Genomic DNA, 22,440 nt, shown 5'->3' on the forward strand with positions numbered 1-22,440 from the left:
CCACTCGAGTTTGCCTGTCAATCATTTTTGTGACAGCTACAGGTGGCTTGTCTGCCCTCTTTACCAAAAAGGCGCAGCGTGCGGAGGAAATGACCAATACAAATAATGTGGGGTTACACGTCCGTAAACACGCTGGGGCTGTCCGGGACACTTGGCCAGGTCAGGCGGGCTGCAGGTTTAGAACAATTCCGCAACGTTGCTCGCATGGCAATTCTTTACTGTCATAAAACCTCGTGAAAATGTAAGCAAAGAAACTAAAAACGCACCCACTGCTCAGTTTCATCGTTTTTTGTTAAAAATCCATCGAAGTCTACGAACGATGCCTTAGTCTTCCACTTTGGAATATTAAGTGCAAAAAGTGAAGTCCATCTTCAGTTTGTCGATACGTTCAGTAATCATTTATGTACTCACTCAGTGCTTATTGATGAGGAGGCTGGGATGTGCAGAATGGCCGAACGAAGTGGGCAGGACTCACGGACGGACTGACTGCCTGCCTGTCAGCCTGAGCTATCAGACTTCGTTAGGCCGCCACTCGTCCGTCTGCGTACCGCAAGAATTCACGAGGACAGCATGAGGACACGTGAGCATTTGATGTTAAAATGTGAACCAGTGTTAAATTAGATTAGAAGTTGTTCAAATAAATCGTAAAGCGTGTTTTAAACTAATACTGGAACAGGCAGGGCTGGGGAGGGGTTTTGTTGTACTTTCTCTCTTTTTGGTTCGTTTTCAGTGGTGTTTAAAGATTTGATTTCAAAACTTAATGCGTTGATGTCACTGCCAGGTAAACATCATACTGTATGTGGTGTCCTTCTCAAGGAAACTTGCGGATTTCGCATTGTGAAGCCCGTTTACATTGTTGACAACAATACCTGCAGAACTCGAACAAAAACAAAAGGTTGAGGACACACTGAAAAAAAAAAGAAAGAAACAAAATGTCTGGAAATGCGACAGATTAGAAACGGTGTGTGTGAAACTGGTCGTTTCTTTTAGTTTAGAAAGGATAAAGCCTGTTAAAGCCCATGTAGTGTCCTTGACAAAGTTCACTACTGGCAAACACCACCTGACCAAAGTAGGAACAACAAACTAAATATCAACACAGTGCACAAAAGGAGATTATTATTATTAATATTTTTTAAATCTTATAGGTTCTTTGAGAGAATTTCTGAATGTAAGAATAAACTAAAGAACACAATTCTGTCTGAACCGGTACATTATATCACTTAAACATAACACAGTAATGACTGAGTTTTCACAACTGACATTTAATGACATTTAAAGACTGTTACGCTACTCTGGGCCTTTCAGTTTAAAGTTTTAGCTTCCTGGAGTGGTGGTTCCAAGGCTTAGGATCGGCGGTTCAAATCCCACAAGTGACTCTACTCCATTGGGCCCCTGAGCAAGGCCCTTAACCTTCAATTGCTCCGTCTTGGGTGTGATGTGATGCATCCAGCCCTGCGAGGAGGTCCTCCAACCTGTAGGGAAAACCCAGGGGTTGGTGGCAGGATTGGCACTCCAGCCTCTGTAACAAACCTCACGCTGTTCGGTGTGGTGCTGAGGTGTCACCCACTGCTCTCCGTCCCAATCCAGGTGGTTTGTTGTGTGGTGGGTGAGGCAGTGAGCTATCAGCGTCTGCTCCCAGCCTCCCTTCTTTGCTGCAGAGTCCTCTGTGACATCGTCATGTGGAATTTGCCCAGCATTTTCATTACATCCACACTGCAGTTGCCCCCGTTATTATAATGTTAGTGGTCCGTGTCACAAATGACTAGGACTATAAACACACTAACACCCTGGGCATATTCCCTTCTGGCTCAATGCGGCGATGGAAACCTTCTTAGCTGGTAGATATTTAGGATGACATTACAGCAACGTCAGGCTCAAAGCGAAACCTTTTCCTTAAACACTATCTGACCACCAGAGGACCAGGGGCCTCATGTATAACGCCGTGTGTAGAATTCGCACTATAACATGACGTAAGCACAAAAGCCGAAATGTGCTTACGCACAGAAAAATCCAGATGCAGGAATCTGTGCGTACTCCAACTTCCACTACATAAATCCCGATCAGCGTGAAAACTAACGCTCGTGCACGCGCTTTATGTAACACCCCAACTCCACCCAGAATTACGCCTCTTTGAATATGCAAATCAATATAAATCGCCTTTAAACTCAGCCTTCTGTGAAAAGACAATGGGAAAAGCACGGGGGAAAATATAAGAATTTCAGCGAATACCAAGTGGAGGCAAAGGAAAAACATACTATTTATTTAATTAAACCGTGGTATAATCAACAAAAGGAAGTTGATCGAGTGACATAGCGTGTGGGAGAAACTTGAAAGCTCACGTTCACAAAATCGCACAGTGCCAGAAATAAAAAAGAAGTCACATATCAAAGTCGCCGTGAAAAGCCGAGTTGCAAGCCCACCGTCTGAGTGTCATATGAAAGCTTATTAGGGGTACAGAGAACAAAAGGCACACAGTGGGGAAAAAGCACGAAATGTCAACTTCAATCTCGACATTTCCACTTTAATCACGTAGTTTATTTTGTCATTAAAGTAGAACATTATAAACTTCATCTTAAAATCGTTTAATTAACCAGTTTCTCAAATCACATCGTAATTAAAGTAGCACGTTAAATGCTTTGTTTTGTATTTGATCTTCTATATGTGCTATGTGTGAATTACTACTTGCTTCTTAAACTGGCTCTCTTCCTCCAACTGGACACAGAATCCATTACATTTGTGATATTACAGCTCTCTGAATAACTAAAATACTGAGATGTACAGTGGTGTGAAAAACTATTTGCCCCCTTCCTGATTTCTTATTCTTTTGCATGTTTGTCACACAAAATGTTTCTGATCATCAAACACATTTAACCATTAGTCAAATATAACACAAGTAAACACAAAATGCAGTTTTTAAATGATGGTTTTATTATTTAGGGAGAAAAAAATCCAAACCTACATGGCCCTGTGTGAAAAAGTAATTGCCCCCTGAACCTAATAACTGGTTGGGCCACCCTTAGCAGCAATAACTGCAATCAAGCGTTTGCGATAACTTGCAATGAGTCTTTTACAGCGCTCTGGAGGAATTTTGGCCCACTCATGTTTGCAGAATTGTTGTAATTCAGCTTTATTTGAGGGTCTTCTAGCATGAACCGCCTTTTTAAGGTCATGCCATAGCATCTCAATTGGATTCAGGTCAGGACTTTGACTAGGCCACTCCAAAGTCTTCATTTTGTTTTTCTTCAGCCATTCAGAGGTGGATTTGCTGGTGTGTTTTGGGTCATTGTCCTGTTGCAGCACCCAAGATCGCTTCAGCTTGAGTTGACGAACAGATGGCGGACATTCTTCTTCAGGATTTTTGGTAGACAGTAGAATTCATGGTTCCATCTATCACAGCAAGCCTTCCAGGTCCTGAAGCAGCAAAACAACCCCAGACCATCACACTACCACCACCATATTTTACTGTTGGTATGATGTTCTTTTTCTGAAATGCTGTGTTCCTTTTACGCCAGATGTAACGGGACATTTGCCTTCCAAAAAGTTCAACTTTTGTCTCATCAGTCCACAAGGTATTTTCCCAAAAGTCTTGGCAATCATTGAGATGTTTCTTAGCAAAATTGAGACGAGCCCTAATGTTCTTTTGCTTAACAGTGGTTTGCGTCTTGGAAATCTGCCATGCAGGCCATTTTGCCCAGTCTCTTTGTTATGGTGGAGTCGTGAACACTGACCTTAATTGAGGCAAGTGAGGCCTGCAGTTCTTTAGACGTTGTCCTGGGATCTTTGTGACCTCTCGGATGAGTCATCTCTGCGCTCTTGGGGTAATTTTGGTCGGCCGGCCACTCCTGGGAAGGTTCACCACTGTTCCATGTTTTTGCCATTTGTGGATAATGGCTCTCACTGTGGTTCGCTGGAGTCCCAAAGCTTTAGAAATGGCTTTATAACCTTTACCAGACTGATAGATCTCAATTACTTCTGTTCTCATTTGTTCCTGAATTTCTTTGGATCTTGGCATGATGTCTAGCTTTTGAGGTGCTTTTGGTCTACTTCTCTGTGTCAGGGAGCTCCTATTTAAGTGATTTCTTGATTGAAACAGGTGTGGCAGTAATCAGGTCTGGGGTGGCTACGGAAATTGAACTCAGGTGTGATACACCACAGTTAGGTTATTTTTTAACAATGTAGGTCATGTAGGTTTGGATTTTTTTTCTCCCTAAATAATAAAAACCATCATTTAAAAACTGCATTTTGTGTTTACTTGTGTTATATTTGACTAATGGTTAAATGTGTTTGATGATCAGAAACATTTTGTGTGACAAACATGCAAAAGAATAAGAAATCAGGAAGGGGGCAAATAGTTTTTCACACCACTGTATACGTGATGTCATTTTCATGATGATAGGAGTTAAAGCACGTTATTAAACATGTGTTTAACTTCGATGAAATAATTTATTGCAGCAGTACTCCAGGGCGGCTCTAGGCTTGTGGTGGCCCTGGGCAGAGGAAGAATCGGTGGCTCCTTCACCCGCCAATGTCAGTAAGGTAGCTTATGCACGGTGGATGGCCCCGTCCGTTGCAGACACTGCATAGCCGCCTCGTGCTCATGACACAAGCATTTAACTTTTGCCGAAATTTGTCGCTGCGTTTTTAGCTGTGTTGTTATTTTCTCTTTCTGTTTTATATTCAATATATATTGGCGTAGCCGTCACTGCAGTCCTTACTTTTCTTTCTCCAAATACCTAATCACCACGCAATCAGCTCTGTAATAGAAGTTAAGCCATCTGTAAGCTTAGAGCGCCGATTCTTCAAAACGTTTAAGGAATATTGAAATATCTTCGTAGTACATGTTTAATTATTTTATGAGGCCCCTGGTGACGTCCCATGATGTCTAGATAGCACCGTTATGCATATGAAGAAAAGAAAATGCAGGTAGACAAGTACAAGCAGGTAGTTAAGAGCCTGCCAGCTAACGTTGCACGTCCATCATCTGTCATGGTGTGCTTATTTTGCTCTTACATTTGTGCCGATAGTGACGGTGACACCATCATGCAATGACAGAATGTTTGCACCTCTGTGTTTAGTTTGCCTTTTCACTTTGAGGTCGTTCTCCTCTTGTTGCAGTGTATTTTTTTGGGTGGGAGTTGTGGGTCACACCAAACTGGCCTAACAGTGACCTTGATAGTTTCACTTTCTCATCCGCCCACATCATGTGGCTACTCTGTAAAAAGATGTCACAGACGCAGGAGTCGGATGATGATGATGATGATGGTGATTGGGCTCAGCCCCAGTCTCATGAAACCTTTCCATATTATTGTAGAACCTGCATTATGGGGACCAACTGCAGAGCAAACAAGCGAGTGTTTATGCAGCAAGATGTCCTCATTTTAGAAGAAGTCATTAAGGTCTTTGCCTGCTTTTCTCTTTCTTGTTGTGCACTTTGTTTAAATTTATAACACAACACGCTGCGCTTCAGTGCTGTGTGGAGCACAACGACTGACCAACGCCATAAAAGAGATCATCCTGATGTAGCAGAGAGAACTAGAAGTTTACTGTACTTTTCATCTTTTTATTGAATACTGTAGGAATTCTAATTCCTTTCCTATTTAATGTCTCCATTTCTTGTTATGCATTTTGTTCACATTTTATGACTCTGCTTTATAATGGAATTATAATGGATGTGCTCAAGCCTTTTTTTTCCATTTTTGTTCAAAAATGAAAAGTTACTTCAAGGAAAATTTTAAAAAGGCAAAGATAAGAATTTGAAAGAAATTAAACGTATCCTGTGCTTTTCCCATTTTCAAAATGGTGGAAAGAACAGCACGACTGGGACTCATGAGGCAGGGACGACTGATGACGGACTCTCATGGCTTCTCCCTTCTACAGGCCTGCATTCTGAATCTCCCGGCTCTCTGGCTTTGGAACGGCTTATTAAATTACTTTTGCTGTATTGTGTATAGCATTTGTGTGTGGGGGGGCAACAGAAGTGCTGAAATCCAGGGGCACCATGGAGTCTTAATGTGGCCTAAATAAACAATGTCCTGCTTTATCTGCTATAACATAAAACACTGAGGTCTGCGTGTCCTCTTGCTCAGAGCAATCTGATTGGTCAGTTTGGTTTTGGTGACGCGATCGAAAGAGGAAGCGGGAGAGCGAGACGCACTAAGGGGAGTAAAGGCATACGAGGCGCGCTGAGAGAGTCGTCTTCAAAGACACAAAGCCAGACAGAAAGTGAGGAAGATAAGGGGGCTTTAGGCCGGGTTTACACTTAACGTGACGTATGATGCAGCGGATGCTCCTGCTAGGCAAGCGTTTTACTGTTTATACTGGCGCATGTACTTTACGTAAATCTGGAGGAATCCACCAGGTGGCAGTGCAAGATATTATCACAGTGAGAGCAGGTTTGGCTTCTCTGTGTTGTGAATTGCCTGGAACACCCATTAAATTCTGAAAAGGATGTTTAATGATTAAATCCATCAGTCCAGGGAGTTGTCCATTTCAGCAAGCATTGGACACGAGGCAGAAACAATCCTTGGACGAGGCATCAGCTCATTGCAAGGTGAATACAAGCAGACACACATGCACTGTCGTCATTTTAGTGTCACAAATCTGTGTATCTTTGATAGATTGATAGATAGATAGATAGAAGGAAACCGGAGCACACGGAGGAAACCCAGCAGGAAAACATGTAAACTCCACGCAGGGAATACCAACGACGTGACTCCCTGTGAGACAGCAGCGCTAACACACCACCACCATGTCTGTAATTATTAACAGTATTCATTATTTAAATGAAATGACCGAATTATCTGTAAGATGTAACATACATACTTCAATGCATTTCATCATGAAAGTGATATCAAGTATAAATCTAAGGATTCTAAATGTGCAGAGAGCTGGAATATCATACATTTAATGTGTCCTGTATGGTGACCTACTGCTGTTTGCCACTGCTGTCAGGTCAGGAGGAAGCCCTAGAAAAAAAAGACGGCACAAAAGACAGTATGTGAGACTTTTAAAACGTATCGTGTTATTACGATCGGGAATATGTATGCTTGAATGTAAAAGCACCTGTATGTTGGCATTTTGCTTCACCACTTCGAACCATTCATCAAACATCGAAGCGCACACATCGATCTCGTAGCGTCTTTCTGTCACATGTAGATAGTAAACAGAGACTCTGACGTCACGTTCCGACTTTTAGCACACTGCGCCCCCAACTTTTTGCTGGTACTGTTAGTCACGCACACGTCGCATTAATTTCTGAGGACCTGCTCAGAGGACGCATCAAATGAATGCTGGGAACACGTGGCAGCCATGATGCAGGTGCGTGTGCGTTCTGAGCGTGAAGTATAAACGAGCCCTTACAGGAAAGAGGGAGGCCGGTGCAGACATTCAGACGCACACGAGTAACGAGGTAAGGAGACGTACGGCAACAGATAGCGAATATGCATTTTTAAATGACTGTATTGACCATCTTTGATAAGTACCAGGGCTAGTTTCAGATAATATCATAGTGGTCAGCAGACTACCCAGAAGGTGTGATTGACAGACATTTTGAGAAAGTTTGCACTGCATACTGCATGCTTGGGAAGGCGCAAGACAGCAGGCAGGAAGAGGCAATAAATAGCAGAGCCGTGCTAAGCATAATGACTGACCTGTGGTGGACCATGAAGATCAAGTGACAGTGAGAAGCACATCAGAGATCGCAAGATTATTTATGAGGCATAACCAGGGTCGGCTCTACTGAGAAGGCAAATGAGGTGGACACCTAGGGCACCAAATTGTTGGGGGGCAACACGTCTCAACTATTACAGACCTTGACTTACAAACACTTGGAACCAGTAAAGCACCAAGGGGGCCCCCCTTCCTGCGTTTCCATGAAATATATATACAAGTCAGCAGTCAGTACACTCCCCTCCGCCATATTATTCAATGAAATATACACCCAGAGGCACCATCCCGACCCCACTTACTCTTTGAGTAGCTATACAAGGTTTGGGGGCCACTTTTACAGCTTTGCCTAGGGTACTAAAAATGCTAAAAGCCAACACTAGGCATAACCATATGTGGACTTGTAGTGATGTGGCGGTGCTACTTGAATTTGAAACTGCAACTCCCAGCAGTCCCTGCCATGGCTCTGATTGGTCTTCTGCTGAGGGTGCAGGGGCTGTTGGGGTCAAAGGATGTCAGCTCGGCTTTTAAAAAGGGGGCCGGTGACCAAAAGAAGAAAAAGGGTTTTTTGTTTTTTTTTTGTAATTTGTGGGTCAAGTTCCTGTCTCTCTGCCTGCCTTCTGTTGGGTTACCCGTACTTATTCGTTTTGTCCTGAATCATTTCTTTGTTGCCGTCTGGCTGTGTACATGAGGACTTAAAGTGGATTCATGGCCATCCTGCGAAGAAAGGAGCGCTCCTTCACCATTTCAGGAACTGGTGGTAGGACTATCATTACACTCCCATTCAACGTGCAGATCTCTGGACCATCTTTCTTCATCATTACATTTCATCTGTTGCCGTTTTTATGGACTTCTCTGTGTGTGTTTTATTTGTGCTTTGTGTATTTAATGTATAGTCGCCATAAGAGGAACAGGGTGGTATGGTTGTTTTCATTGATTTCATTTGTTTTCATGACATTCTTTATTTGCTGTTTGATTACCGGTTTCCTTTGTTTTTGTCTCTGTTTGTGAGTGCGTGCGGATCGGGTCAAAGCTGGGTGCATCCCTTGAATCTCCACCATAAAAATAAATAAATCGGCGTCTTCTCGACGGTGTGAATCTTAGCAGCACCGGACTGCTACAGTGTAACTGCTACTTGCCGTGTTGTGCTCCACGGCCTTTCCATCTACAATGCTATGTCATCTGGTCAAGTAGACTGGTAAGTGAGTAGATCTGAATTTGGGTCATCTCAAGTTAATCACCTCCAGCGATGACTGTCTATACACAGAGTAGTGCGTGTCATTCACCTGAGGATTAGCTAAATCATCACAGCAAAATATTTAGGAAAAAGTCATAAAATTGTGCTGAACAAGATAGTGATGGACAATTTGCAAAAAACTCTTTTCAGTGAAACATTTGAGTAATTAGCGCATACTAATGGATTCAGTAGAGCCAACAGGAGTGCTAAAGTGCATACGTGATGCCATCAGCCTCTTCGGTTTAAATGTCTAACACCCAAATCAAGCGCCGTCCGTCTGCCTCGGGATTCTTTGTATTTAAAGCTTGAGAAATCCTCAACAGCGACCAACAGCTCCTGTTCATCAGCCAAGTACAATGCAGGAAGACCACATTATATTGGAGTGTTCTGTACACTTCATTACTGGAATTATTTTAAACAGAATACATAAACATATTAAACTTGTACGCATATGTCCCTTTGTACATTTAACAAATGAGTCAAACTCTCAAAACTGAACTTTATAAAATATCATTCTACTTTCTAACAATTATTTGCTTTCAAGGCACTGAGCAGCTATCATTCACTGATCCTTTCAGGTTCCAACTGGCTCATTACCTGAGAACGAGGCTCATTCATTTGATTCATGAACAAGTTTTGCGATTCTGATTAATGAGTCTCAAGATTCTCCTCTCATGATTCTCATTCATGCGGCTCACTCGTCATATAAAATGTGACTGTGAATGGTGCGCTAAAATCCCTGATCCTGACAGGATTAACTGAAAGTGGGCTGTTTGGAATTACACAACGTGTGCATCCAGTTTTATCATTGTAAGGGGATGGAGGCTACCTTGGTAGCGTTGGGTGACAGTGCAGGGATTAGCCCCCTCAGATCCTGTGGTCCCACTTCTGATGACTGTGAGGGATTCAAAGTTCTGAAGTTCTACTGAACACACGGATTACAAGTGTGTTGCTACTGCTGGTTGTCTCTTTACTCGTTCATCTGGCCCCGGCCCACCCCAGGTTATCCTATGGATTCCAATGCAGGGTCATTACCTGTTACATTACACAGCAATGGAGAACTAATGAAAATGACGTTGCACCATTTTACTCTTCTCTACTCGGTTTTGCAAACTGACGGCACCCAATGTCAAAGCAGTGCTACAGTGTCTGTGGTCTGCTTTTCTGTTTTAGAATAACATCTGTGATACGGGTTTTATCAAATACCCTGAAATTAATTGCACATCGTTTACAAATTTAATTCACTTGATTGTTCTCATTCTGTGGCATTACAATGGTGCACAGAATCTCCAAACTGTTCCAACAACCATAGCTGCTTTAGTGTTGTTAGAAGATATTACAAATGGAAGAATTAGAAGAGATTGTGTTTTACAGATGATGACAACTGGCCTCTAAGTCAATTTCGATTTCCAACAGCTATCCTCTTACAGCTGTGTGCTGAACTGGCTCCAGCTTTACAAATGCAGACTTTGAGGAATTGTGCTCTACCTGCTCCTTTGCAAGTTCTGTCCACTCTCGGGTTTTTACGTGAACTTATTGGCCGATCGGGTATTTCACAGACATCACCCATATTATCATCTGCTTGTCATCCAGTTATATGATTTGCTTACAGTTTGGTTGAACTGGCAAACATAAAAGTGCAATTCACAGCAACGTTCGGTTTTCAAAATGTAATCGGAGCGCTCAGAGACGTACTCAGCACAGCAGCACCATCACCGCCTGAGCATCACATGGGGGGTCAGTTCTTGAAATTATGTCTGAAAAAGAATAAACAGATGGTGGGGTGCGACTTGCATTTTCATGTCGACTGTGATATCTGACCACTTCTTTTTTCTTTCAGGCACTGTGCGACTTTCTGAACTTGAATTTTTGAGTGTCTTCTTATACCACTGTGTACGCTAACAAATAGGACGTTTTTCCTTGCCGCCACTTCACATTTGCTGAAGTCCTTTTTTCAGGTGCCTTTTCCATTGTTTTTTAACCAAACACTGAATTGAAGGTGATAATTATATTGACTTGCATATTACAATATTCAAAATTCTGGAAGGAGTCGGAATGAGGCTGTAGGAGTGTGTACGTGCATTAAATTTCACGTTCGTTGAGATTTGTAAAAGGGAAGTGCGTGGAACTGAATCGTACACACAGATTTATGCATCTTGAATTTTTTGTGCGTTCACACTTTTCTGCTTTTGTCTGTACACCATATTTCAGTGTGAATTCTACGCACGGCGTTATACATGAGGACCTCTCCAAGACGCTGCCAAGAGTGTTTGTACCTTGAGAACCTCAACATGTTGAAATGGACAGACATGGAGGTGAAACACTGAGGGCCTTGGTTTCTACTCTCTAGTCATCTTCAAGTTTCATTTTTAACACTTACGATATTAGTCAATTCTCCCCAATTTTTCTTTTGTTGATATAACAATATTTAATAAAAACAAGCCAAGTGACACACCGTAAAGCTGTGGGCAGATAGGAAAGTGATGACAGAATAGATATGTACCATCAAAGGCCTTTGGTGGTGGTCCCCCTGTTCCCTTCAGAGACATGACAGAATGGTTAATAGGCCATCGACGACTGGGGGCATTTGGCCTTCGTCTGAGATTTGACAGCGGCAAGCAGGGAAGTGGGAGGCTAGTGAGTGAATAGCATGCTAATGGAGTGGAGAAGGAGTTTTGGTTAACAGCCTAAAATAACGTGTTATTTAAAAAAAAAAAAAGGAGCCCCAAAAAAATACAAAACCAAACCTGCAAAGGCCCCTTAAACTCCCCCCCCACACCCCCCAACCACCACAAAAAACACAAATCACATCTAGGCTACTTGGCCAAGAAAACCATGTCCCTGGCAGCCACGCTCAAGGCACAACTTTGGAAACTGGATTGAATTTATGCCTTTGTCCTCTTTGACACTTAAACCAAACGTAAAAGACATCAAGAAGGAAGAAAAATGTGAGGCGCGTCAAACCACTGAAACACAACATGAGCTCCTGTAGATCTGAGTCAGCAAACGTTCATCCTCCATCCATTACTAGACATCTGGTGGGTAACCTTGTAGAGAGTAACAATAACCCCTCAGCATTCCCACAGTCACTACAATAAAGAACTACTGTCATGAAAATACAGTTACAGTTTATTTATAAATATATAGCTAACATTTATATTTACAGGTACACTATATGGCCAGAAGTTTCGGGCCCACAGACCATCACACACCTATGTGAGCTTGTTGGGTGTGCCATTCCAAAACTAGTGGCACTGATGTGGAGTTGGCCTCCCATTTGCAGCTATAACAGCCTCTACTTTTCTGGGAATGCTTTCCACAAAATGTTTGGGTGGGTTTGTGGACATTTCAGCCAAAAGAACACTTGTGAGGTGAGGTGCTGATGTTGGATGTGAAGACCTAGCGAGCAATCAGCCGCCCCACTCTGTAGGTGAGCTGGTGTTGCTTCTAGAGGCTTCCACTTCACATTAATACAGCTGACCAGGACAGATCTTGCAGAGCAGACATTTCACAAAATGGCATCCTATGACAGTGCCACATTTAAAGGGCTCTTCGGTCTACTGTTGGTGTTTGTCAATGGAGATGGCATGGCCATGCTCTTAATTTTATGCACAGATTACGAATGAGTGGGGCTGAAACACCCAAACTCAATCAGTTGGAGGGGGTCCACGTACTTTTGGCCATATAGTGCATATGGAGAGCACGGTGCTATAAAAGAACAATGTGCACAGAATTTATGTTGACGATCCAAAATATTTGCAGTTGACTTTATACAAAAGTACACACTTGTGTATGCAGTATCTTGTCAGCAATGCAGCCTGGTACAGTTTGATAGTCGTGGAAAAAAGGCTATTGAACTGCTTTCTATATACTTTGAAGCTGGCATACTTTCTTCTTTGGCAGTTGTGAAATTTAAAAAAAAAAAAAAAAGTACATTCTGGTTTCTTTTTTGGTTGGTGCACAAAGAGACCTCAAGAGCCATTCTGATGTGACAGCGATTCAAAAGAGGAGGACATGAGCGGTGAGCAGATGAACTATTTGGATCTGTATGAATGGTAACTGAGAGAAATGGATTTAGATTAAATTCAACTCTTTGCACTATTTACATCATGAATAAAAGCAAATAAAAAACACAGTAATTAAAAACTGTACAATCAGTAAAACGAAGATGCACGTTATCCATATGCGTATTTTTCTGTGATACTTCTTTCATTTGGAGTCATTTGTCCACTTAGCTTCATCAGGAGCTTTACAATAAGTCCAGCCTATTAAAATATGAAAAAAAAAGAAGGTTTAAATCTGATGCTTATTATTTACAGTATTTTATTCATTCACCACACCCCATATGACAGCCCCCCAGTCTTTACAGTAAAAGCAATACTACTGCGGCCCAAATCATCAGTCCTGCCTGTTCCTTCCATTCAGTGGCCAGCGGCTATCTGAGCAGCAGCAGTCATGAAACGTGCAGGTCACAAGCACACACACTCGGACCTGGCCAGTTCAGAGTAGATACAGCAGATAAACTACCCACCGTACACGTTTGGGGGAAAAACAATAACACAGAAACAAGCAAAACAAGCACACTGCACACAAACGCCGCCCTGTTTGAAATTCACAGTTAGATTTGGGAGTTTGCTACTCTCCTTCATAAGCACACAAGACCAGCAGCACGTGACGGCATTCTGCGGGCTGAGGCTCTCGTTACCTCTTATTGCACGATATGAAAGGCGACGTAGAACGTAACACTCCAATATGGAAAAAAGAAAAGCAGCTGCTTACAAACACGGCACATTTAATGAAAACCACCGCTAAAGGTTGTGGTCTTTTTAATATGCAAGCTGAAAAACTTTGATCAACACTTTGGGGGCAAATGGACATAAAGCCCATTTCTAAAAGACAAGTCGCTGTGGCCAGCATACTGGAGAGCGGCTCTGAGCCAGCGGCTGTCTGCACGTCCTAACGCCAACCTCCTCAACAAGCTGTGTTTGGAGTCGGAAACGAGCCACAATGTAGACTTCTTTTAGAATACAACATTACAACAATAAAAGAACTTTATCAAGTCAAAGGGGCTGATTAGCTAAAAAAACATCTGCAAATATTTTTGAAGTATGAGCTTATTAACAATGTGAAATGCAGATAAGCTCTTGGTGTTGGCAACTTGTAACAGCTATTGGTGCAATCTGCTGGGTATGGAGTTCAGCTTGGAATCTTTAATCCTTCTCAAATTCTAACAAAAAGAAACAACTGCTATGTCTAGAAGCTGGAAAGTGAAACTTTATTAGCTTGGGGTAAATTATGTTAGCTTTGGAATCACACTGGGAAACGATCAAAATACAGTCAGTAAGTGTATGATTACCTATCATTTGTAGAGTGACAGTTCGCTCCACATGGAAAGGGGCCTTTAAGTGTAGGGTGAATTTTGCGCAGAAAAATTACAAAAAACAACAACGGAAGATCTTCACCGTCACTCAGACGATACGTCTGCATTGCCAATGAAAATCGGCAGACAAGACTTTATACGCATCTATGCACCTAGCCATGAAGGGACTCGTCTTCATCATCATCGGTATCCTTAAATACATTTCCTCCTTTTTACTGCTATTGGTTTTACTGGTAGTGCAGCTGCCTTGCAACAAGTGGACCGGGTTTACACCTCGCCTGGAGTTTCCTTACACAATGCAAAGGCATGCAGGGTAGTTAAATGAATTGCGTGTGTGTGTGTGTGTCTGTGTTCACCCTGGGATGGACACGCGCTCGGCCCAGGGACCGTTCCTGTCTTGCACCCAATGTTTGACAGGACAGGCTCCAGCTTCTCCATGAGCCTGCTCATTTTAAGTGGTTTGGAAAGTGGAGGACTATTTGGTTTTAATGTGTTTTATTAATTTTGCTTCATTGTAAAAGTGTGAATGATGACCACATTCCCACAGGAGTTACAGGCAACAGGGGGCAGCGCTTTGAGAGTGGGCATTTGCTTTGGTAAGTGGCACAGGTGTTGAGTGACATTCAGGTCAGAAAACAACCATTTGGTCTCCTTAAGCCAAGCTAGTACAGTACGTCTCTTTGCCTGAGGCAACTGTTTAGTGAGATGCTTTGTCAGGCTTCATCTGCACTTGATTGAAACAACTGTCCACATGTAAGTAAACCATAAATGTGGGGCACTATAACGCAGCAGTTTGGCAGTGGAGCTCTACAAAGCAGACATATTTAGCTATTCACGCACACACTACAGCAAGAGTTCCCAAATTTTTTCGGCCGCAGACCCCTTTACCAAAACCTTTTAAAACCGTCGACCCCTTGGTCATTTACTTTACTTACTCAAACTAATAAATTTGTACAGTACTCGATATTAAATATTTCACTAGATATTAAACTTTTCATTTTAATCACTTGTACTTAATGATTGAAAAAGATAAAAGGACTGCGGAATATGGCATTATAACATTTAATATCAAAACCTGCACTAATGAAAATAAAGCAAAAAAATACGAGCATAGCTTTTTTACACTTTTGACATTTATGAAATAAATATGTGAATTCAAAATAAGTACAAATAGTCCAAGCTGTACTGTCTGCATTTCTTTTTTGGTTCAGTCTTATTATTATCTGAAGAAATAAAAACTTTTATTAACAACTAGCAGAATACCCGCGCTTCGCAGCGGAGAAGTAGTGTGTTAAAGAAGTTATGAAAAAGAAAAGCAAACATTTTAAAAATAACGTAAGATGATTGTTAATGTAATTGTTTTGTCATTGATATGAGTGTTGCTGGCATATATATATATATACACACACATCTATACACATATATATATATACAGTTATATATATATATACACATATACACACACACATATACATATCTACATATATACTGTATATACACATATATATACAAATCTACATATATATATCTACATATATATATATATTAGGGGTGGGACTCGATTAAAAAAATTAATCCAATTAATTAGAGGCTGTGTAAGAATTAATCTTGATTAATCGATGTAATCACACGTAAATTTGCCCCAAATCGCAAATGTTTTTTTTTTTATTTAAAAGCGGTTTTAGTGGGCGACAGAATCAAATAATAGACATGGACATGAATATTGTAAACTGAAGCTGTTTTAATTTCTGAAAAAAAGCTTTAAACTGCATTTGAATTCAAAACAGAAACAAAAATATCATCCCTGGTTAAAATTGGGCAGACTTAAAAATAAAGTGGTAGTTTAAGTACTTTAAGTACATTTTCAGAATAGTATTGTCTTTAAATAATAATAACCAAAATTTCACCATAAAGTGCAGTTTTCTTCTTAAAAAATAAGTCAGAAACATAAAAGGTAATTTGACCAGCTTACTCTTTAAACTCTGAGTAACATTAGCCAAAATTATTTTGTACATTAGGCTAAAACAGTGTGATCATTGAACATTTTGTAATTAGATGTATTTAGAATTACTAACGGTCACGGAAGTCCAATGATCCCCAGTAAGAGCCACAAAGTCCGCTTTCTGTAATGCATCTAATTTTGCTTGCTTTTCAGTGTGCACAAAACCATGCTTTTATCAAGGCTTCGCTCGGGTAGTCGAAATGATCAGTCGTAGGAACGCGCTTTATTCCGACTCTAACATTTTTGTAGCTGTGATGTGTGCATCAGTGTAATGGATGTACCAGGAAATCATGCATTGACAAAAGTTCCGTTTGCTTGGAATTGAAAGTGTGATTAAATGCGTTATTTTTAGCGCGTTATGGAGTACATGCATCGAAGCTTCTCAGCTGTGCTTGTGCTAAGAAAGGGAAAATTTTAAAAATAGCGTAACATGATTCTCGTTAACCTAATATTTTTCATACGTCCCAAACCAAGGAGATCGAAGGTAAAATGAATCGGTAGCGTACATAGTCAGTACATCCCTCTCGGGAATCAACCTCGAATGTCGGCGTTAGAGGCGAAGACTCTACAATTGCCACAGTGTGTGGCTTGTCTATGCTAAAGTATGTATTGTAGATCGGGTATATATATACATTTATATATATACCCGTACGCAGTGGAGAAGTAGAAGTTATGAAAAGAAAAGGGAACATTTTAAAAATAGCGTAACATGATTGTCAATATACAGTAATTGTTTTGTGAGTGTTATTGAATGTTGCTGTCATCAAGGATTTGATTATCATTATTTCTTTCAATCAGGCTCGTATTTGTAGGATGTGTTCAAGTTACATTCCGTGTTTGTCAATCGTTGTAAAGATAAGAGGTTTCATTCATCGATTAGTTCCTTACTGCATCAATAAACAGCTCGTCTTCCTTTTATCTGTGATGTGACAAACTGCATGCACGTTTTTTTACACTGTCTTCCTTTAGCAGGACATTCACTTTTTCCACCGTGTGCTTTGTTTCGCAGTAGCTGCACTTATGAATATGATTGTATGTATAAGGCGCTTCATATTTTTTGCTGCCTTCTCAATTGTGTAATTCGGTTTTGTTCAGCACTCTTTGGAACTGTTGCTTTTGTCTGTGCACTGCGTCAGTTCCGTGAGCAGCTTGGTGTTCTTGCATCGAAGGTTCCCAGCTGTACTGGTGCCATCTCGTGTAATGTCAGCTAAGACCCGGCACTTAAAACTTTCTCTCGCAGTTTCAATGAGTTTGTGCCAAACACCACCCTGACCATCTCATCTTCCTCTGCATAAGCACAGTCCTTCACCGTGAATATTTACCGGCAGTGTTTGTATTGGATTGCGCTGATGGGCGGCCTTATATGGGCAGGCACTAAATTACAAGCGCTAGTGGCAGCCTGTCTATGAACTTAATTTAATATAAACTTACGGTTCACGCCGTGCTTTGTTTCCGCAGTAGCTGTACTTATGAATATGCTTGTATGCATCATTTGCTTCATAATGTTTTTCTGCCTTCTCAATTGTGAAATGACGTTTTGTGCTGATCGCTGTTTGGAGTTCTTCCTTGTTCTCTACGTACTTACGTAGGAGGCGTGATGATGTCACACGAAACTCCGCCCCGCGCCATCTCAACTCAAGACTCCATTACATTATATGGGAAAAATAGCTTCCAGTTATGACCCTTATGCGTAGAATTTCGAAATGAAACCTGCCCAACTTTTGTAAGTAAGCTGTAAGGAATAAGCCTGCCAAATTTCAGCCTTCTACCTACACGGGAAGTTGGAGAATTAGTGATGAGTCAGTGAGTCAGTGAGTGAGTCAGTAAGTGAGTGAGGGCTTTGCCTTTTATTAGTATAGATTTCGACAGCCCCTGTGATAAAAAAAAAAAAACAATAAATTATGTACTTCCTTGAAACAGAAGATTTTTGTTCAAACTCGAATAAATAAACTGTGTCGTCTGATTTCCTTTTTCATAGTACTGCTCCTCAATAAATAATTATATTCAAAGTTCAAATCACATATAAGTACATATCACTTCAAACAAACCAATTTACCAATTTCTAGTGTTTTATGAAAGCATGACCGTACAAGACTGATAGATTCTGCTAATATCGAATATCCATCGTCTCGTCCCACCACGAGCAAGTGTGGACATGCAACGGTTTTTCATGTCCGCACTTGCTTTGATACGTTCGATAAGACAATGCACAGACATGTTTGTGCTACATGTATATTCATACATTCTTACGTGTGACTCTTTTAATGACACATTTTACCTTTTCGTTCACAAGTTGGTATGTAATTTGTTTTTATCAAAAAAGTGTTTTTTTGAATTATTTTACTTCTTAATTAGGTACCTATTGGAATCATAGATATTTTGAAGTAACAAACAAATAGCAGTAGTAGGAGGGTCTATTTTAGCTGTCGTCGACCCCTAAATTTTTTTTATTGAAACTATCGACCCCTAGAAAGTTCAATTAGACTCCAGGGGGTCGATATCGACCACTTTGGGAACTCTTGCATTACAGTTAACTGTAACCAAAATAACAAATCGAGTAAACGTCCACGATAATACACACTGCATCTGAATGTTGGCTACCAGACGTCTCTAATGATTTATCAACATGCTGACACTGAAGACACCAACGTGTGTATGGAGATTACAAAGCGCTGATGTTCACAATGGACTGATAAAATACTCTTTAATGACAGACAAATCACCTTATGAAAGTATTTGAACAGAACTGAAGTAATCTTCAAATGCAATGTGATAAAAGCAGAGCAGTGTATATTGTGTGCAAAACCTTGGAAAATGAGACTGATCATCAAAATGGATTATTAATAAAAAAAAAGTCATTACTGATACAAAAATGTGTGTTGGTTGCTTTACACAAAATGTCAAGAATGTGCGAATAAGCAACATATTTTTAAAGTGCAGAGTATGTAATTGTTCTTCATGGAACATTAATAAAATATTTTAGTAGAAGAAAATTATGTGCAGATGCTACATCCACAAAAAGTGTGTGGCACATTTTTATAAAACACTTTCCTTTGAGAACAAGCTTAGGGAGTTTACTATGTTTTATAAACTGCAACGAACACAGAAATGTACATAACCATAATATCTATTACATACATAAGCACATATACAGTATCTCTCTATTATATAAAAAATCTTTTGATGCGACGAGACGTTTTGGAAAAGTCTCACAGGTCGAGACTTTGGCCATGAGATTCTTTCATGTCACGCCCTCCTATCAACCATATTCAAACACGCACACAGTCCTCTCATTCGTGCAAGTGTTTTTGTCAGACACACTTTCTACGCTCTCAGCTCTTATAAATTTTAATGTTTTCCTCACTTTAAGTTCCCAGTTAAAGAAGACGTATTATGTCCAAATCTTATTGAAGAATTTCATCACGAAAAATAAGTACAAATGTAATCCTAGTACCTAGAAATGAGCAAGACAAACAAATTTTTACCAAAAATGTCGATCGGTAACACGGCAAAATGCGTATCAATAGACTATCCTGAAACAGTTGGTGGTGATCGAGCATAAGATGAAAACAACAACTTACAATATCAAGAAGAATATCTACAACCATTAACACTGTCCAGTCTTCCACCGCACAACTTACTGTAGAAAGAAGGATGTATCCAAGAAAGGTAATGTAGTAAATCTCCCGCGAATAACATTAGACAACAAAGGAGATCTTGATATGCCATTCGTATTAAAACATTAACAGTTTCCCGTTAGAATAGCTTTTGCAAACACAATTAACAAATCTCAGAGCCAAACATTTGAAAAAGTAATTTTATTTAATAGAGAGAAAGAAATTAAATTCAATCACAGGCAGTTATACGTCACGCGGATGCAAATGTAATACTTCACATGAAAATTAAAATCCCCATATGGCAGCGGCAGAACCACAAGCTGGCCCAGGGGTAGGAGAGCGAAACGAGCAGGGGGCAAAGCCCCCTAGTATACAGTAATCCCTCCTCGATCGCGGGGGTTGTGTTCCAGAACCCCCTGCGATAGGTGAAAATCCGCGAAGTAGAAACCATATGTTTGTATGGTTATTTTTATATATTTTAAGCCCTTAGAAACTCTCTCACACTGTTTATAAATATTCTCCGCACAGTTATACAGTAAACCCTTGTTTATTGCGGTTAATCCGCTCCAGACAGATAAATGAATTTCCATGAAGTAGCATTCTTTATTTATAAAATCTAAGATTTTTGCAGTTAGAGCATAGAAAACCTGTTGACGACCTTCTAAATACGTTTTTTAACATTATTAGAGCCCTCTAGACATGAAATAACACCCTTTAGTCAAAAGTTTAAACTGTGCTCCATGACAAGACAGAGATGACAGTTCTTTCTCACAATTAAAAGAATGCAAACATATCTTCCTCTTCAAAGGAGTGCCGTCAGGAGCAGAGAATGTCAGAGAGAGAGAGAAAAATAAACAGTCAAAAATCAATAGGGCTGTTGGGCTTTTAAGTACACGAAGCACCGCGTAAAGCGGCCGCAATGAAGCGATCAATGTGAAGGTAGTCTTTCAGCATTTTTTACAGGAGCGTCCGTATCTTCTAAGCAAACAGCCTCTGTGCAAACAGCCCCTCTGCTCACACCCCCTCCGTCAGGAGCAAAGAATGTCAGAGAGAGTGAGAGAGACAGAGAAAAGCAAACAATCAAAAATCAATACGGGCTGTTAGAGCTTTGAAGTGTGCAAAGCACCATGCGGGAAGCAAATCGTATGTCATTGAGGAGTTTTATTTAATACGTAATACGTGCTTTGATTGGGCAGCTTCTCAGCCATCCGCCAATAGCGTCCCTTGTATGAAATCAACTGGGCAAACAAATTGAGGAAGCATGTACCATAAATTAAAAGCCCCATTGTCCACATAAATCCACGAACCAGCGAAAAATCTGTGATATATATTTAGATATGCTTACATTTAAAGTCTGCGATGGAGTGAAGCCGCGAAAGTCGAAGCGCGATATAACGTGGGATCACTGTATTATAAAATAGGAACCAAAGTATCTATAATTTAGTTAAATTGTTAATCGAATCCATGCTAACAGAATAACTGCAGCATGATGCACCACATGGCGAAAAGTACATGGATGCCTCTCCAAATTACACAGTTCAGGCATTTCATTGTTAACACTGCTCATAAAATGAAGCACATAGCCATGTAATCGCCATTGACAAACATTGGCAACAGAATGGGTCGCACTGAGGAGCTCAAGGACTTTAAACTTAGCAACGTTATAGGCTGCCACTTTTGCCACAACTGAATATGCTGCATGTCTGCTCTGCTGGATCTGCCCTGGTCAAGTGTAAGTGCTGTTACTGTGAAGTGGAACTGTATAGGAGCAACAGTAGCTCAGCCATCAAGTGGCAGATGACACAAACTCACAGAGCTGGGCAGCCAAGTGCTGATGGTAATAGTCTTGGGGCTGTTTTTCAGGTTTCATGTGGGGCCACCTTGTTCCAGTGACATTTTAGACAATTGTGTGCTTGTCACTTTGTGACAACAGTTTGGGGGAAGCCCTTTTCTGTTCCAGCATGACTGCCCCTGTGCACAAAGCCAAGTCCATAAAGACATGGACGAACTTAAGTGGCCCGTACAAATCTCTGACCTCAGACCTACTGAACATCTTTGGGATGAAATAAAACACTGATTGCTTGCCAGGTCTTTTCATCCAACATCAGTACCCAACACCTCACAAATGCTCTTTTAGTCGAATCGGCATAAATTCCCACAAAATCATGTAGAATGCCTTCTTGGAAGAGTGGAGGCTGTTATAGCCACGAGGAGGGGGCCAACAACATATTAATACCTACTGTTTTGGAATGGGATGTCCAACAAGCTCACATACGTGTGAGAGTTAGGTGTTTATAAAGTTTTGGCCATGTAATGTATAAGATGACATGCAAATACCAAAGCCACAAAAAGCTGAGGGACCTCCCTGTCTGCTGGATGTGATAAGAAGCTTTTTTCTGTAACATTCCTTGCATTTCATAAAAGAATAAAATGTGTGTTTTCAGGGCACTTAATTGAAGATGGATAACTTGCTCCATTGTATTTAAGAAGTTCTCAATGCCATCAACTTTATGCATATACTATCTTCATTTATTTTAAT

At 40.7% G+C, this 22,440-nt stretch overlaps 1 protein-coding gene across 2 annotated transcripts in view; it reads right to left on the reverse strand.

Moving 5' to 3' along the window:
• Positions 1 to 12,013: 12,013 nt before the first annotated feature.
• krit1 (KRIT1 ankyrin repeat containing) overlaps positions 12,014 to 22,440 on the reverse strand; it is an 87,320-nt gene continuing 76,893 nt past the window's right edge. For both annotated transcript variants that reach the window (XM_039737178.1, XM_039737179.1), the window contains one exon: positions 12,014 to 13,167. In XM_039737178.1, coding sequence (XP_039593112.1) covers positions 13,078 to 13,167 — 90 coding nt within the window. In that variant the 3' untranslated portion in view covers positions 12,014 to 13,077. The remainder of the gene's footprint in view (positions 13,168 to 22,440) is intronic.

Source organism: Polypterus senegalus, chromosome 15 (genome assembly GCF_016835505.1).
Source record: "Polypterus senegalus isolate Bchr_013 chromosome 15, ASM1683550v1, whole genome shotgun sequence".
NCBI lineage: Eukaryota > Metazoa > Chordata > Cladistia > Polypteriformes > Polypteridae > Polypterus > Polypterus senegalus.